This window comes from Neurospora tetraspora, assembly GCF_033439725.1.
Source record: "Neurospora tetraspora strain CBS 560.94 chromosome Unknown B0H65scaffold_2, whole genome shotgun sequence".
NCBI classification, from domain to species: domain Eukaryota; kingdom Fungi; phylum Ascomycota; class Sordariomycetes; order Sordariales; family Sordariaceae; genus Neurospora; species Neurospora tetraspora.
In genome coordinates, this window is record NW_026944384.1 from 3,350,065 (window position 1) to 3,366,839 (window position 16,775).

Sequence of the window (16,775 nt, forward strand, 5' to 3'; positions counted from 1 at the left end):
ACAGGATAAGAAAACGATTGTCATGGTGTGAATGGCCATCGCTCGTGGAGTTGAGACAGTTGTTCTCGTTGTCGACACTCGACCAACTTGAGAGATTGTCCCGGTTAACAGTGTCAGAAAAGACGGAGTGTCAATCGTGGCTGGAGCAACGCACCTTCCTTCCATGCTCGTGACCATATCGCGAGTACCTCGATGTACAGGTAGGAACGACTCCGGAACTTTCTCCGCGTATGAGGCAACAACCTTTGATAACAAAGTCTGCTATGACGTATTAGGGCAGGGCAGGGCAGGGCAGTGCAGGGCCACCAACGATAGATCACCAACGGCCTCTGCCGGTATATGCACTCCCATTTTCTCAGTCCCTTCTCTCACTCTCTCTCTTACCGGCAGACCACGATGACACTTTTCACTTGCACATGGCGGCTGGCGAGTCGGTTCCCGAACTGGTTTCAGCCGCTGCAACCTGGCTGCAACCTGCTGCGGCCGCCAACCCTCTTCGTTTCCTCTTTTCCTTCTAGATTCATGCCGAAGAATGAAGATTGCCGTGGGTGTCCGGTCTGTGTCTTTGCCAATCGGCCGACCTGAACTCCATGAGCCTCCGTCGACAACACCAAGGAACATTATCTAACCAGTCTTTGACCGAGACATTCACGACTCAGGGGCAGTCGCTCCGGAGAAGAGGTAAGGGGAAGGTGTTTTACCCATTCTCACTCGTCGGTTCGGGTCCAAGACACGCTGTTCATCTCCATGATTGGCTTTTACCAATGATTCAACGCGCACACCGCGTACAAACCGAGACTGACAGACCTTAGGGGTCCTTTTGACCGACGATGGATGCGAGCGCTATGCTACACCGCTTCGCTGTCATCGACGACGTGCCTGACTTTTGTCTGTGTCTGCCATGCACTCGGAATAATCCGATCATTCCACATTTTGCCGCTTCAGGACATCTCATTGTGCGATTGGGCCAGAATCGTTGAAGCTCTTATGCAAAAGTGTTATTGATAAAAGAGTCGGCTTCGAGCTGCGCGGGCACTTAGCTTGTCGATCAAGGACAAAATCAACAAAAAGCACGATCGAGTCCGGATCCAGATCGACTGACTCAAATATTCGGCCCCAACCAACCGGTGTCAACAAGAAACATGGCAGAAGCTCTGTCATGTCTCACTAGGAAGCGTTGACAGGACCCTGCTTGCTGATCCATTCGAGCCATTAACCTTGCAAGCCCCAATGGAAGTGCGATATTCCCAATGGTCATCTTCAATATTCCCTTCTGGGTCTCTGCGATTGGAGATGACGGCAGGAAGGGCAGCTCTTGATCGCCAGGGGGGCCATGTGCTCGGCTCGATCCGGCGTCTCACTCTTCTTCCGTGGCTTTTCCATATTCTACACCGATGCTCTTCGGTCTCCTCCTAGCGCTCGCCATGTGCGTGCGTCTACCGAAAGCAATATTGGCCAAGTCTGGTCTACACTCCGATCACACGTGGGATTTGCGGGAAAGTTCATCCGGACCTGCTAAGCCACTCATCAACTCATGCCAGGTGAGCCGCTCCATGGTATGCTTTGAAAGGGCAAGAATTTCCAGCGAGGCCGACCACTTTCCCGGGGGCTGTCGGTCACACATAGATCGACAACCATAGAGTAGGATACGGCATCTGTCCCCATAATCGCCGGGAACGGAGTGGGCTTCGGACATAGTTTCCTATGGTTCGTTTTGCCTCATGTCTAACATCGGATCGACACAACCAATCTATCACTCCGAGCCTTCGACTCAGGAGAGTCCCTTACAAAGCTTTGCGCTCAATATGCATAGCACAGCCAATGTTCCTCCAATTTCCCAACAAAGCGGTAAGAGTGTTTCCCATGTTCCAAGACAGATGGCGGCTCAGTAAGATTTATGAGCCCTGTGCTTCACTCAACAAAGCAGAGTTATGCTACATCCAGTAAGGAACTTGCATCACCATGGAAACCTAGAATATTATGTTTTCTGTGTATTAAGATGAGATCGTCCCCGCGCTAACTTTTCCTTGGATCTCAGTTTTCTAGATGAAAGACAACGGAGCTTAGAGGAACTGGTAACCGGGAACGGAGTGGAAGGTCTGAAAGGACCCTGAACACAGGATCTCATCTCGCATACCTAATACGGACCATCGCTCCAATGGCGTTGCCAAGATGGGGAGCTGAGAGCTCCATCGTTTCCTGGGCGAGGCGCCACGTCTCAACCTCAACCTCCTCATCACTTCGTCAGCTCTGTCCGAGATATACAGCCTCCGCCAACATGGCATGATATGGAGTCGAACTACCGGCCGAAGGCGGGAAATGTGGACTAAGATTGACGGCCCGTTACCTCATCTGACCCGTCTTTCTGGAGGGCCCTTCCAAAGATATCCGAATCCTGGCACCCACGAGGCACGATCGATTAATGAATTGGTTGCTCCTTTGGCGGTGGCTGCCGCGTGTTATCGTTACCCAAGCCACATCCGTATCTGCCTCTGTGCATCTGGAAGCATTCTCCAGCAGCTGAGAACGTCATGTCAACTTCATAACGCCATCCTTCTCGTGGCCCTTGCCATGTGCTCCATCCACAGCGGGGGTAACTAACCAGTTTCTATTCTGGCTTGCTTCTTCCTGAGGATACTGACTTCTCTCCATATTATCTCAGGGTCCTTTTTACTCACGGGACTGTCATGCATGCATGCAGGCTTCCACAGTGCGCCTGGTCTGCCCATTGACGGAGGGGTACCAGTGATGGGTGGCATGGCAGGTACTGGAAGAAGTATGAAAGAGTCATGGAGACTGTGTTGGGTTGGGAGAAAAGAAGAGACGGAAAAGAGGTGGGTACTGTGTGGTGCTGATACCAAAACTGACGGTAAGATTACCAAAATTTTCATGAGGACATGCTGCCCATGTCAACTTCGTTCTAACCTGTTTCCCCCTTAATTGTGGGGACTTCATGATGACTTCGTGGGTTGGAAATGCTTAGTTGTAGCCATATCGACAACAACGCGATCTTCATTCTGGGTTGCTTAGTAAACAGCTAAAAAGGAATCTCATCGTCCAGTCCAGGGGCTTGTGGGTATCTGACCATAACCGAACACATACCGCAAAAAGCCATAGAACAACCGCAATGAAGGACACAGAAACTCCAAAAAGAATTCATTAAAATCATAGATATCAAGCATAAGCCCTCCCCTCCGTAACCGCTCCCGCCTTCCCAGCCACGGTAAACCCACAATGTCCAATTCCCACCGCTGCCGCTTCTTCATTCTCAGCTGCTCCTTCCCCTACCACTCCCCACACCAACGGCCTCTTCCAAATCTCCGTAGTATCCATGTCACCAGCACCAACAGCATCACTAAACCCAACACTCCTACGCTTTCCCTTCCCCTTCTCGTCCCTACCCCTAGGGACAAAATGACATCGAGCGCTAATAACAGCACTACAACTCCCTCCTGGCAAAGCCATCGGGTTTCCGATAACTGCTTTCTCATCACCACCTCCCTCGGATGCCCCCGATGCAGGCGTGAGTTTGCCACTGGGGTAGTTTGACGTAGAGGAGGTGGAAGACTTGAAAGTGGATGATGTCCTAAACCCCAGCGCCAAGGTGAATACCAAAAGCAGAACCAGGAGGGCGAGGAGACTAGTTAAGCCGACACCGCTGGTTGTTAGGGCCGTTACTACCGTCTCTGTCTCTGTCTCTGTCTCTGTCTCCACTAATGACGGTTCCGTCGTGTGTAAAGCCCCAAAACTCTGACTCATGACAAATCCCATGGCCGAAAAGTCACCCAATAAAAACCAAGAGACGGGCCGGGGAAGGGTGAGGTAGAGAGAAGTCGTTTGTGAGCTGTCGGGGTCGATGTCGAGGGCGGAGGAGGATACACGCAGTGGTTGCGGTAGCGGTTGCGGTTTGGAATCGGGGCCCTGGTTGTTGCCCTGGTGAGTGGTGGAATAAAAGAGGGAGGATTCGTGCGAGAGAAAGTAAGTCGTCAAAAGCGGGTTGAGAGCGAGGTAAAGCGCTGAGAGGAGGAGGTGAGGGAGGGAGGAGAGGATGGTTGCTGCCCAGGCTGGGAGGGTTGTTTGTCCCCCCCCTGTTGGTTGGTTGAGAGGGATGAGCGGCGGCGGGTTTGGCGCTGAAGAGTAGTCTCGGTCTGAAAAGGTTAAGGGGTTATTGCCAAACGGCGAAAGACCCTTTCCATCATCATGCATGATAGAAAACGCCAGACAGGCAGCTGTAGCTCCCGCGCAGACTGCCCATACTAATCCCGTGATGATCCAGCGTGGGAGAGAGGGGGTGTTGAACCAGTAGTGGCGTTTGGGCACCCAGTGCTTGGGTTGACTCGCTCCGGACGCCCAGTTCCCCTTTCTGACGTCGTCTTTGGAGAGGAGACATGCGCCTTGGGTGATAGTGTCGGGATCGCTGAGAAAGGAGGTGATGGCGTCACCGAGGGTGACGAGTGGGATGAAGGTTGGTCGCTTAAAGAAGATGAGGACGGAGGTGAGGGAGAGGATGGTGATGAGGTTGAGGAGGACGGTGATGCCGAGGAGGGAGCCGTAGACGTTGAGTTGGCAGGTTGGTTGGGGAGTGTCGGTGGTGGTTCGGTTTGCTGGGGCGGGGCCGGATATAAAGATTATGGAATTAGAACTGCTCCAATGGTTAGCATTTAAGACGTCTAGACGCGTTCGCAAAGAGAAAAAAAAGCAAACTCACATTACGTGTGTGAAGATAGCCGCTAGAAGAACGACAACGGCCAAGAGACTCCTGTTCTTTGCGACATATCCCAGATTTCGAAACGACGGTATCCCGATATCCAACCACTTCTTTTTCTCATGCGCCGCCGTAATCTCCTCCCTCGTAGGACTGCTCAGTACTTGGAACGTATAGTTTGCCCCAGCCAACAAAACCACCCCTAAAATGTTGATGACAGCGTGTAATCCCCAATCGATCGCCGAAATTGTCGAGCATGAGCCTTCATAGATGAGGATCCTCCCCCTGAAGACATCTTTCCCCTTCCACGCCGCCAGTATCACCAAGCAAATGACCCCCACCAGCAAAATCAGCCCTGCCAGGAAAGCGTTCAATCCCACGCCTGCCCTCCACCCGGCCGTCCACCTCTTCCACCTCCTGCTTCCACTTCCTCCCGACACTGCACCACTCCACCTCTTCCACCGTGACCCTGTCCCGGGTAGTATATACCTCCTCTCCTCATCCCCACCCGCCACTCCTCCATCCTCTCCCCAAAACCCCAACCTTTCGCTGCTTGTCTCCGAAAGCCCATCGAGAATGCCAGCTCTCGATCTATGCGGCCGGTGCTGATGCGTCATATCCACCGCCCTCTCACCCAGTTTCCCGCCATTCCTCTTCCTCCTCGCCACCATCTCCGGTGTCTCGCCGCGCAGGTAGTTGATGACATAATCAGGTATGAGGTCCTGGTTGACCGATTCGACATCTTCTTCCCGTATCCGTTTCGGGTCCCAAGTCGCTCGGCGGGCAAAGGGGGGGCGCTCTGGTCCGCCACCGCCTCCAGCAGATGAGACGGTCCCTGTTCTGGTTGTCCTGGTTGCTCTTGTCGCTCTCGTTGGCGGTCGGCCGGAAAGGGTGAAGGAGAATAAGCTGCTGGTTTCGGTGGCTATGGATTGAAAGGGCCATTGGATTAGGGACCGAAGGCGACGGCGTTCTTGGATGAAGGAGCGCTGGTTTTGTGTGACTCGTTGGGATGAGGTGGAGGGGGCGGTTCCCTCCATTATGCTCTCCATTTTGGAGGATGTACTGCTGGTTGCGTTGCTTTTTTAGAAACGCTAGATAAACATAAACGAATGTAAGAGGCCACTGAGGCTCAACGAACGAGTGAAAGATGATCACTATGATGATGATGCGATGAAGAGCTCTCGAGAGGAAGAGTGACACGGTATGACACTGTTCATAAGGCGGGCGTGAATCTTTGGTTGGTTTGCTGGGAGGATACCTGAAACGAGGAGAAGGAGGTCTCTAGCCATGATGGGCAACAAGGATAAAGAAGAAAAAAGGGTGGGAAGGGTCAGTGGTAAGTATGAGTCTTGTATCAGGCCTTGAACTGGGTGTCGAGATGCACGGTAAGGCAGGCATAACGGCAGGATCGCTTCTCGCACGATGGTAGGTCAAACACACGAGGTGACGAGAGAACCGTCTTGGCTGAGTGATAGTCCTATGCTGGCGATGTCTTGTTGGACGGTAAAGGCTGCGGTTGCCAGGATGACTCTATAATAGGACCTCTTTTATGCTTCTGCAGTGCCGGGTCTGGTTCCTGGTGCGGCCAATCGGCCATGCTCGATGTGAGCTTCCGACGGTGGTTCATGGTACAAACGGGGCGAATGATGAAGAAAGGGCTGGCTTATCGCAAGCTTTTTGGACATAATGTCAGCCTCATCCTTCATGGTTCTTGTGGTGGCTCCATCATCACTCCGCCATGTCGACCCTTCGACCGAGTCGTGGAAGATGACTGAACACGCTTTGCCTTTCCTCTGGTCCATGTCGTCCTGAAGAGAATCCAGAAATGGAATTTCTTTGAGGTGGAATCACGGCGCAGTCCATTTCGAATTCAAAGCGAATCATGTTGTCGGGTGTGGTGGTTGTTGGGATGTTGTAGGGATCAAGTTTATGCGGCGCGGGGAAGTCGACAGAGGATTGGGTTGACGTTCGGAACAAGGAGCTCCAGTCGTGTTTCAGAACCACGAGGCCCGATGCAACCTTATCCTTCAAGCCTGCTGTCCCTGTCATCTAAAGATTCCCTGTCGAAACATGTTAGCTATGTTTCCATATGAACAGGGATGGCGATTGATAGGTGATTATCTGGGCGGCTTTGTGCAGAGCTTGACGAGAAAGAAGAATTCATGGTCAAAAATTTGGTGGAAGTCCTGTTGTGGGCGAGTCGTTCATCTTATCGATAAGACAGATAGCCAGTCCACGACTTCGATGTTAAGGTAGCTTCACAATCAAGCGAAAAGCAAGAAATATGTCAAGTTGAATTGATATTGAGCAAGGAGGCAAAAACAGAGAGAAACCGGAGGAGGACGGAAAAGAAAAAAGACAAAAAGTAGAAAAAGAAATGCCCAATAACAGGATTGAACTGTTGACCTTCGCATTGACTTGATATCAGAGCCTGATATTAGTACGACGCTCTAACCAGCTGAGCTAATCGGGCTGTTTTCGTTGAAGATTAGCATCTCAACTTGGTTTCATAAAGGCCGGCTTAATGCTTGCAAGTCGCGGAAGTGTATCATCGAAGCCGTAAGCCAGTTGCGTATAGAAAAATAAACAAGTGGTCGTCTCGAACATCGGCAGATACGCAGAACTCGAGTACAGTAGACAATTCAACAGATGCAGAATTTTGTAACAATGTCTCCACTTCAGAATAATGAGCCAAAAACAGAAAACCATACAAAGATCGTGCGTAGCGTATCCAAGGCAATGCAGTCTAACGATGATGCAAAAAGAACAAACGTCCACCCTCCTCTCATATCTCAGCTCCTTGCTAGGCTTTTAGCATGCTACCGCTTCCACCATGACTCCTATGCTATTATTTTCCAAGCAAGACTTTTTGCCTCTCCCCAATCACGTCATATAACAGAAGAAAGCCCCAGAGTATCAACCCTACTCTTCCGCATTGAACTTCCTCTTCACACCGTTCACCTTGGCATCATCCTTCAACTCCTGCTCCAAGGCTGCCTGGCCACCACCGCAAGGGCTCTTGCCCTTGAGGAACCCGCCAAACAACTTCTCCAAATCCGGCACCTGCCCGATCAAGTCATCGATGCCCAGCCCGCGCTTCTCCCTCTCGCCAATCTGGATAACCGCACCGACAAGATCCTTGGTAATCTCCTCCGAGACCACGCTGTCCTTCTTGTACTCGGGGTGCTTCGCGATGAACTCACGGATCCACTTGGCCGCCGTCCAGAGCTCTCCGCTCGCGCGCTTGCGGATGAGATCGAGGTAGCGGGCGAGTCCGCAACGAGTAGCGACATCCATGTTGACGCTGTCGAGGTAGCTTTCCACCAGGGGGATGAGACCGGGGAACTCTTCGCCCTCCTCGGCATCCTCGGTCACCTCCTTGGAAGTCGCCTTGGCGTACGCGGTGCCGTTGATGACCTCGTTGACGCTCATAAGTCTGTACTCGTCCTCGACAGGTCCCAGGGGTGGGGTGGTGGGTCTGCTTGGTCCGTGGTTGGGTGTGCTGGCGCCGGAAGCCGATCTGGAGGCGCTGCCACCCCTGCGGGTTGTGCGGACGGGGAATGGGTTCTTACGGAACCAGAACTTCTTCTCGAGGTTGGCGTTGCGGGCGTGGGCGGTCTCCATGTTCTCGTCCACCTTCACGATCGGGATGTAGAAGTTCAGGTCGAAGCTGAGGATGGCACGGGTAATGAGAACGATGAAGACGGAGAAGGCGGCATTTTCGAAATCGGTGATCTGGATCTCCATCGGCCGGAACTCCACACGCCAGCCGATGCTGTTGTCAGCCGGAGGTGGCTTGAAGCGCATGTGCTGCCAGTTAGTACTCTGAATGTTCTCGAAGTGATCCGTCTTGGTCAGGTCGAGCTCCTGGAGATCTTCATTAAAGATGACGATAGGATCGCGGATGAAGAGATGGGCAAAATGGGTAGCCAAACGGTCGTCCATGCCACCGTCGAGCAACTGCTGCTTAATCTCGGGGTCGATGACGAGGTTAGGATCCATGTACTCAGGTCGCAACCGAGAATCGGTAGAGATATAGGTTGAGTTCGAAGCATAACGGGACTTAGGGATCCGCCACCTGTCGTTCTTCAGAGGCTATAGAATAGTCAGCATTTGAATCAAACCATGAAATATTGCTCTTCTTACCTTCTCCCCAAGCTCCTCAGGCGTGCGGTCGTCCACAGCCCTGCTAATTTGGTTCCACCTGACATCGGTATCGGCAAGGAACCCCTTGTACACTGGTGTCGCCGCAGTGAGCGCAAGCAGGATAGGACCTAGAGGGCTCAGCTGGTCGTACATCTTCCTGCCTTCGGTGATGTTCTTGGCCTGGAAGGTGATTTGCAGACAACAGCTGCCCATGCCGAAGGCCATGGCATCCATGTGAATGAAGTTATTGGGAGCGGCGCCGTTACGAACATCATCGTCCTCGGGCCAGTTGTGTAGGTCGTGGTTGACGGTTGGGTCCTTCCATGGCCACGGGGTGTTCTCGTCTCTGAACACCGGAACATTGACCTGGACTTTCCGTCCGCGGCGCGAACGGATGTTGGCCGCAAGGGTAGGGAAGCGAATATGAGGGTTGGCGATCTCGTCGGGGACAAATTGCGATCGCAGCTTGGGGCCGGAGACGGGATACGATGGTTCAGTGAACACTCCTGGGCTGCCGATGCGGGGGAAAGTGGTGAGCGTGATGGGATGCTCATTCGGGAGCATGTGGTCCTTCGCAATGCACCTCCTCAACTTCATGTCGGCCTCAACGGTCAACAAGTCCTTGAAGTCGATACCCCATGGCTTTCCGGGGGTGGCTTCGAGCATGAATCTTCCGAATTCCGGATGGAAAATGGGAAGAGTTACGTTCCCGGCATCTCCATTGGCCTCAGTACCAGGGGCACAGTCTCCTGTTACCTTAAGAGTGTTGCTGTCGGCCAAGGCTTTGAGAATATCGGCCTGGCGAAGGGAGAGCAGAACCTTAGGATCATCTTTGGAATAGTTGACGACCAAGTACTCGATCTAAGCATGGAGTTAGGACCCTAAGAAGCAGTGGCTCAAGCCATCGGAGTCAAAACGTACCTCATCACCCCAGAGCATAATGTCGCGCTCCTTACCCTTAGCCTTGTTCCATATTTCGAGTAATTGCTGATATAGCGTTAGCATACGTCTGCGGGGCCTCTTCCCATCATACACCGTGGTGTATCCGCGGGAAAGCATTGGGGGTCGGGGTTAAAGGGTGTTAATGCTCACCTTGATGCCCCAGGCGCGAACGAGATGTGCTTGTTGCTTGGCATCTGGCCAATCCAGAGCCGTTCCCAAAGCTCTTTTGTAGTATCAGTATATGGCGTCATGAGCGGTGGGACTGGTGTTTTCCCCCGGGACGCGACTTGTGCAGCAAGTGTCCATATCGGGGACGGTATACGTACAGAAGACCCATTGCTACTCTGATGACTGCTCTTTGGTGCGTGGAGGGATAGAGTTCGTTCGATTAAGATCCGATTTCTTGGTAAATCCACTGCCGCTTCTTGGACAGCTGTCAGAAATGCTCCAAGTAAGAGCAGTTGTCTTTGACCGTACGTTTAATTCAACTGAGCGGACAGCAACTGGCGACGGTAGAATGCGCACCCGATGAGCAACTCTGACCAGAGTCTAAAGATGATGAGCCACCCGACTCGATGAGGCGACTTGACGACCTCCAAATCTCAGTAGATATCGATGACTTGTGCTGAGGCAGACTTCACTGTCGTGATGCAGCACACCGGGCAGCACACCTTTAAGAGAAGGCCTGGTTGATCACGGTCGCGGGATAGTATAACACTCCAGATCTACACATAGCATCGGAGTCACCCCTCTCTCTCCTCGTCCCTCATGGGGACGAAGTGAAGAGAGGTTTCATCCCCCACGTTAGCCAAGCGCTGAGTTGCATTTTGGGGACGAGTGTGAGTAAGCTGAGGATGCCGACATGCGCGCCCTTCCCATGCAGGCGTTGGAGTGGAAGGCGTCATTAACGCACGCAATCTCCTTGAGATGCAACTGGGCAATTGAAGCACTTGGTAGTTGCACCTGGCTGAGTGTAACCAGAATGATTGGCGGGGCGGAGATAGCGGATTGGGATGAAATCGCGGGGCGGAGAACTGTGACTGGCTAACAGAAAAAGAAAAATGCATTGTACATACCAGCAGGCGTGGCCGGGACTTCGTTGAGAGTGAACAGAACCGTCAAATGTGAGTGTGTTGGGAAAGAGAACGCAAAACAATCTGTCTGATGTCCCCCCCGTATGGTAACAAAAAGTAAAAGATCCCGGCAGGTTGGAAATATAAAGGAGTCCGGGTAGGGTCCGTAGACGTCGAGGTGCCAGTGGTCCGTAGTATGGAGCAAAACCTCAAAGTGTATGAAATCTGCAGAAAGCGTCGATGACGGACGGAATATCAGTACTGTGCCAATATCATGTGGAGATATACGGTGCAGTTATCAACAACTGACTCCGACATCGATAGCCGTTGAGGTTCTCCTGTCGACACTTGAGGGACTGGGAGTTTGGGACAGCCACTGGCGCAAAGTATTAAAAGTCAAGTGTGTTTGAGAAAGTGTGAGGTCTTCTTGTAATAACAAGACGGGCTTGAAAATTTTGAATTTTTTGACCGGGGATATACTTGGAGACGGCGGTTCCCGTTCAGAGCAGCAGCCAAGCCGAGCAACAGCAACAACACAATAGCATATAAAAACAATGCGGTAGTGGTAACCTACCTGTCAAAGTTTCCCTTTTCAGGACTTTCTGATGGCTAGACCAGATCGACAATGTAAGTCTGCACAGTGAGTCGGGCAGTCGGCAGGGCCCGCGACAGTGCGTGAAAATTACAGAGAGGAAAGAAAGGTCTCGGCTCGATGGCCGTTAACAAAACTGGAGTCTCTTTTTTCCCCGACCCGGATCGGCCCGGATAAAGCGACTGTGTGCGATTCCAAACGGCCTGCGTGGGGCCATACAAAATCGCGGACTCTGACAGCCAAGACTCCTAGCTTGGCATCTCTTTGGCATCGCTCCTGCGCGCCCGCATCACCACCAAACACAATAACCAGAGCTCAGAATCACATCTTTTCGAACGCTTTCTCTTTCTTTCACACGCGGGAGCCTTTCGCCGGCCCTCTAGACCCCCGGAACTAGCCCTAATACCTAACCCTAACACTAACTGACTCTAATATTGGGGGAAGCCCGTGAAAGTTAGACAGGCGGATTATCAAAAATACACAGTCGGTTTATCCAGCCCGGCAAACAAGGTTCCCGTTGTCGTGGATCTCGGAATCTGGATTTCTAATCCACCTCCAGGGGCATCCAAGCTCACCAAGCATTGTCAACCTTGACTTAGCTGATCGTGCCTGGATTATGTAATCATCTCTCATTATCACAATAGACTCATGCCCGAGATCGCGATGCCTCAGTTGAGGAGGGGGAACGGGTTCAACGGCAATAGGAGACTGGCAAACTGGGTGAGTGCCTCATTTTTCCAAGGGAGCCGGCCGCTCAGCAGTCATGTCTTACATGCGCAATTGGAAGATTCGGAACCAACGAACCGATGCACATGTTCGCAGCTGACTGCGTCCGCTCAATCTGATCGACTGTCGTCCCCCACGCTGGAGTGGTCAGATGACACGACCCCATACCCAAAGCTTCCTAACCCCATAGTCCGTACATTCATATATAAAATTGGTCCGACCTATAAAAGAAAAAGATTAATACAATTATTATAATACGTATTCGTACGGAGTTAGTTTAATGTATTAAATTAATAATAGTAATTCGAATAAAATCCGATAATATATTTATAATATATCTAGAATATACTTTAAATTATAAATAAAGAAATTAGGCTTTATAGGCTTATTCAGGTCGTATATATAAAAGTCCCCCCGTAGAGAAACAACCTTACTCACTCGCTCAAAGTTCCCCCGTAGAGAAATACAAAGTCCGATAATACATTTATAATATATTTAGGATATATTTTAAATCGTAAATAGAGAAGGAATAAATTCTGTAGGTTTATCCGAATAGTAGCGGAATTCGCACTAAATAACGCAACTCCGGCCTTTACTGTCCTATTTAAAACGGTAGGGAGGAAGACCTATAATAAATTGATAATTAATAAAGGATTTATTAAAAATATATTTAAACTAAAATTTATAAACACGTTTAAATTCTTTATATACTACGTAAATAAATTTAGTGGAAGAAGTAATATTATTACGCTTTTTATATATTTTCTTTATTAATTAGGTATTAACCTAAATATTAATTAAATTAATTAAAAATAGTAAAAGGATATATTTGAGATAAATCAACGATCTATTAAAAATAGATCTAAAATACTTATATTATTGTTCTTTTAAAAGGGGACTTCTATAAGACTATTTTCCTCCGCCTCAGCTTCCTCCTTATTCCCTTTCTCCTATACTTCCTATTACTCTTCCTCCTACACTTCTTCTTATTCCTCTTCCTATTCCTCCTCCTATTCCTCTTTTTATACTTCCTCCTACTCTTCTTCCTACTCCTCCTCTTATTCCTCCTCCTACTCCTCCTCTTATTCCTCCTCCTATTCCTCCTCTTACTCCTCCTCCTACTCTTCTTCCTACTCCTCCTCCTACTCCTCCTTCTATATTTCCTACTATTCCTCCTTCTATACTTCTTATTACTCCTCCTCTTCGATTAATAGTAAGTCCGATAAATCCAATTCTTCGTCGATAACTGCTACCTTACATTTCTTAGGAATAACCAATTATAAAGTCCTACTAAGGATAAGGACGGTTATAGCCTAACTAGAAATTATAAAAATTATAAAATCTTTATACTATTTTAAATTTATCCGTAATTAATTTTAAATTATCTAGAAATTAATTAGGGATAGGTTATATATTAATAGTAATTATATAAACTTTAACCTTAATACTTCCAATTCAAACGTTAAGTAAACGCTTTTTAAAAATATTATAAATACTTTTCAAATATTTAATAAAATTACTTTAAGTAATAAATATAGTTTAGATAAGTTAAAGATTAATTATTAATTTAATATTGATAACTTTCAAAAATTATTTATATTAAAATTATATTAAATATCCGCGCTATTACGATCTCGCTCAAGCTCCTTCTAACGGTAAAAGATTTTATTAAGGGCAATTACATATACGCCCTATAAAATAATTAGCAGGGATAAATTAAAGATAAATTGGAGATAAATTAGTAATTAATTTTAATATTTATATATTTATTAGTTTTTGAAGAGGGTACTACAGCCCAACGCTTACCTTTATCCTTAAATTTAGTAGGTTTCTAATTGCTATCTAAATATTCCTTATATATATTAGAAATTATAAATTTATAGTAAGCAGGCACTATTCTAAAAGATAAATCGTTAACAAATTTCTAATTAATTTCAATAGATTTCGGAGGAGCGGGAGAGGGTAAATGGGGGTAAATTAATAAATATTTAAATAATCGAAAAAGAATTAAGGAAAAGAAATTTAAAGAAAAAAATTCTAATTAATATAATAATTATTCCTTTCGCTAAATTAGTAAATATAAATATGTAATTATATTATTTATATTATATTATACGTATCTGTTAAGAAGGGTAAAATATTGGATAAAATCTATAATATAAATTAATCTTAAATAAGATTAGAATAAACTTCATTTTATTCATTCAATTACTTATACCGGCTTTAATTTTTGAAAATAATACTATTTAAAGTTTATATAGACCTGGTTAATAATCATATTATAAAATTTAGTACTATAATACAATTAATATTTATATGGATTATATTTTTGAGAGGTTATTAATTCGAATTATATATTCTTTTCTTTATATTTAAAAAAAAAATTATAAAGTATATTATAAATTTAAATATACTAAAATACTATATATTAAAATAGTAAGTAATAAAACGCTTACCGGTAAATGTTTATCTATAGAGAAAGTTTTAATACGTAAACTTCAAATTTAGTATAATTCCTTACGTAGAAATATTAAATATTTAATATAAGGTACTTATTATTAACGTATGAAAATAAATTAATTTGTTAATTAAATATTTATAAGGTAAGATATTAAATTATAATATCTTTATATCTTAGGACTACTTTAGGTATTATTATATATTAGAATATTTATATTATGTATATTACTAACTATTAGTTATTATAAACTTAATATATATATAATAATAATAATAGACTTATAACGGATTTACGGGCTTATATAATAATATATAAGTATAAAAATAAAATTTATATTTTTATATATAAATACTATTTTTATAACCGGAGAAAAATTCCGGTCTGGAAGAAAGGTCCGATTTGTAATAGGGATCAACCCTAAATAGAATCCGGAAGAAAACCCAGAGGAAAATCTAAACCTCGACCTTCGTAATCGAATTCCGGCCTCAACGTCAATCGAACGAAGTCATACGTAGCTCCATTAGAAAGAACGGAATATAACGTTTCCGACCGTATAAACGGTTTCGTTATATAACGACTATATAGAATAAAAGTAAAGAAAGAAGTCCGAAAAGACTTTTGAATTCGGATTCGAATTCCGGACTCTACGGCTAACGTATAAGAATAACCAGACTACCGTTGAAATGATCAGAAAATACGACTCCAAAGGTACAAACGGTTTTGTTACTCCATGACTTATTAATCTAAAAAGTCTATTTGAAGAAGGCTGCCCGGGAGGAAAGGGGAAAAGAAATATATTTTAAACATTCATCGATATCTCGACCAATCTACTACTATTCCCCACATTCTACATACCATTCTACTCCAATTTGAACGCTCCACACAGCCGTATCGACCGTACCTTCGTACCGTATCCACTCGTCGATCGATACCTTCCAACAGGTTATAAGCCCGGCTTAACTACCCGTTGCCTACCCGACCCTAAGCCTGTCTATAAGGCCGATATAGCTCCCGAAGGCTATTTCGATCTATTCGATAACGAAGGCATTTGGAGCATTAGCCAGAATACCTTGGACTTTGCCAAGAACGAAGGAAAACACTTCTATAATTTCTAAAAGGAAATTATTTTTGTATATTTAATTATATAGAAATGAAATAAAAACCCTTTTGAAAAATATTCTTATTTTTCTTATACTTATTTATTTCTTTTAGAAAGATTTAAGGACTTTTTCCATTGTGAAGAAATAAGGGTCCTCTTTATAAGAGGTATAAGACAAAGGTCTTATATACCCTTATATTAAATAAGGATTAAAAATCTAAAAGATTCTTATAGTTATTTTTCTTTTTGAAGAAAATAATTATTTTTTACATACTTTTATTTATAAAAGAATAAAGAAAAGGTTCCAGAAATTCGTTAAATAATTCTTATAACTATTAAGAATTACCTTCAGTATAATAGGTTGTTTCTAAAACCTTATAAAGACTATTATTATAATAATTCTTTATAAAACTATTACATATATAAATATTTATATATATATATATATATATATATTATAAATATTATAATATGGATAGCCAATTTAAGCTTCCTAAGCTTAAGGGTACTGAAAATTATACTATTTGGTCTTTAAGGGCCGAAGCCTATTTTACTATTTTAAAAGATTGGAATAAAATAGCTGAAAAAGAAGATTTGCAAGCTAAAGAAGCCTTTTTTAAATTAAAATTAATTTTAGAAGAAGGCCCTCTATTATAAATTCAACACGAAGTTTCTGCTTTTCAGGCTTGGAAAACCTTAAAAGATTTATATAGCCTATATGGTTTTACTTTTAAACACCTTATTATTAAGGAATTCTTTGAGGCTACTCCTAGTAATTTTGATTTAATAGAAGCCTTCTTTAATAAAATCAAAGCCTTAATTAATGAATTAAAGGCTAAGAATATAGAACTACTTAATTAGGTAGTAATTTCCTGGATTTTCTTTAACCTAGGGGAAGGTTATAAAGGTTTAGTTTCTTCTATAACCTAAGAATTTAGGAAGGGTTCTAAGGCCTATACCTTAGATACGTTAGCTTCTAATTTATTAGATAAATCTAAGCGTAAGGATTCTAATAAGAATATTCTATTATT

At 45.5% G+C, this 16,775-nt stretch overlaps 2 protein-coding genes and 1 non-coding gene across 3 annotated transcripts; all 3 read right to left on the reverse strand.

Moving 5' to 3' along the window:
* Positions 1–3,064: 3,064 nt before the first annotated feature.
* On the reverse strand, positions 3,065–6,093 carry B0H65DRAFT_110096 (uncharacterized protein). Its single transcript, XM_062820562.1, has 2 exons — positions 4,709–6,093; positions 3,065–4,642 (listed from the first exon to the last, which is right to left on the reverse strand). The coding sequence occupies exons 1-2, from the start codon at positions 5,752–5,754 to the stop codon at positions 3,175–3,177; spliced, it is 2,514 nt and encodes an 837-aa protein (XP_062684486.1). The 5' UTR covers positions 5,755–6,093; the 3' UTR covers positions 3,065–3,174.
* A 990-nt stretch (positions 6,094–7,083) lies between these two features.
* On the reverse strand, positions 7,084–7,178 carry B0H65DRAFT_t129. Its single transcript has one exon. It is a non-coding gene; the product is annotated as a tRNA-Ile (tRNA).
* Positions 7,179–7,520: 342 nt separating this feature from the next.
* On the reverse strand, positions 7,521–10,431 carry B0H65DRAFT_110172 (glutamate-cysteine ligase-domain-containing protein). The gene is made up of 5 exons (XM_062820563.1): positions 10,120–10,431; positions 9,944–10,016; positions 9,773–9,838; positions 8,852–9,712; positions 7,521–8,800 (listed from the first exon to the last, which is right to left on the reverse strand). The coding sequence occupies exons 1-5, from the start codon at positions 10,128–10,130 to the stop codon at positions 7,628–7,630; spliced, it is 2,184 nt and encodes a 727-aa protein (XP_062684487.1). The 5' UTR covers positions 10,131–10,431; the 3' UTR covers positions 7,521–7,627.
* Between the last annotated feature and the right edge of the window lie 6,344 nt (positions 10,432–16,775).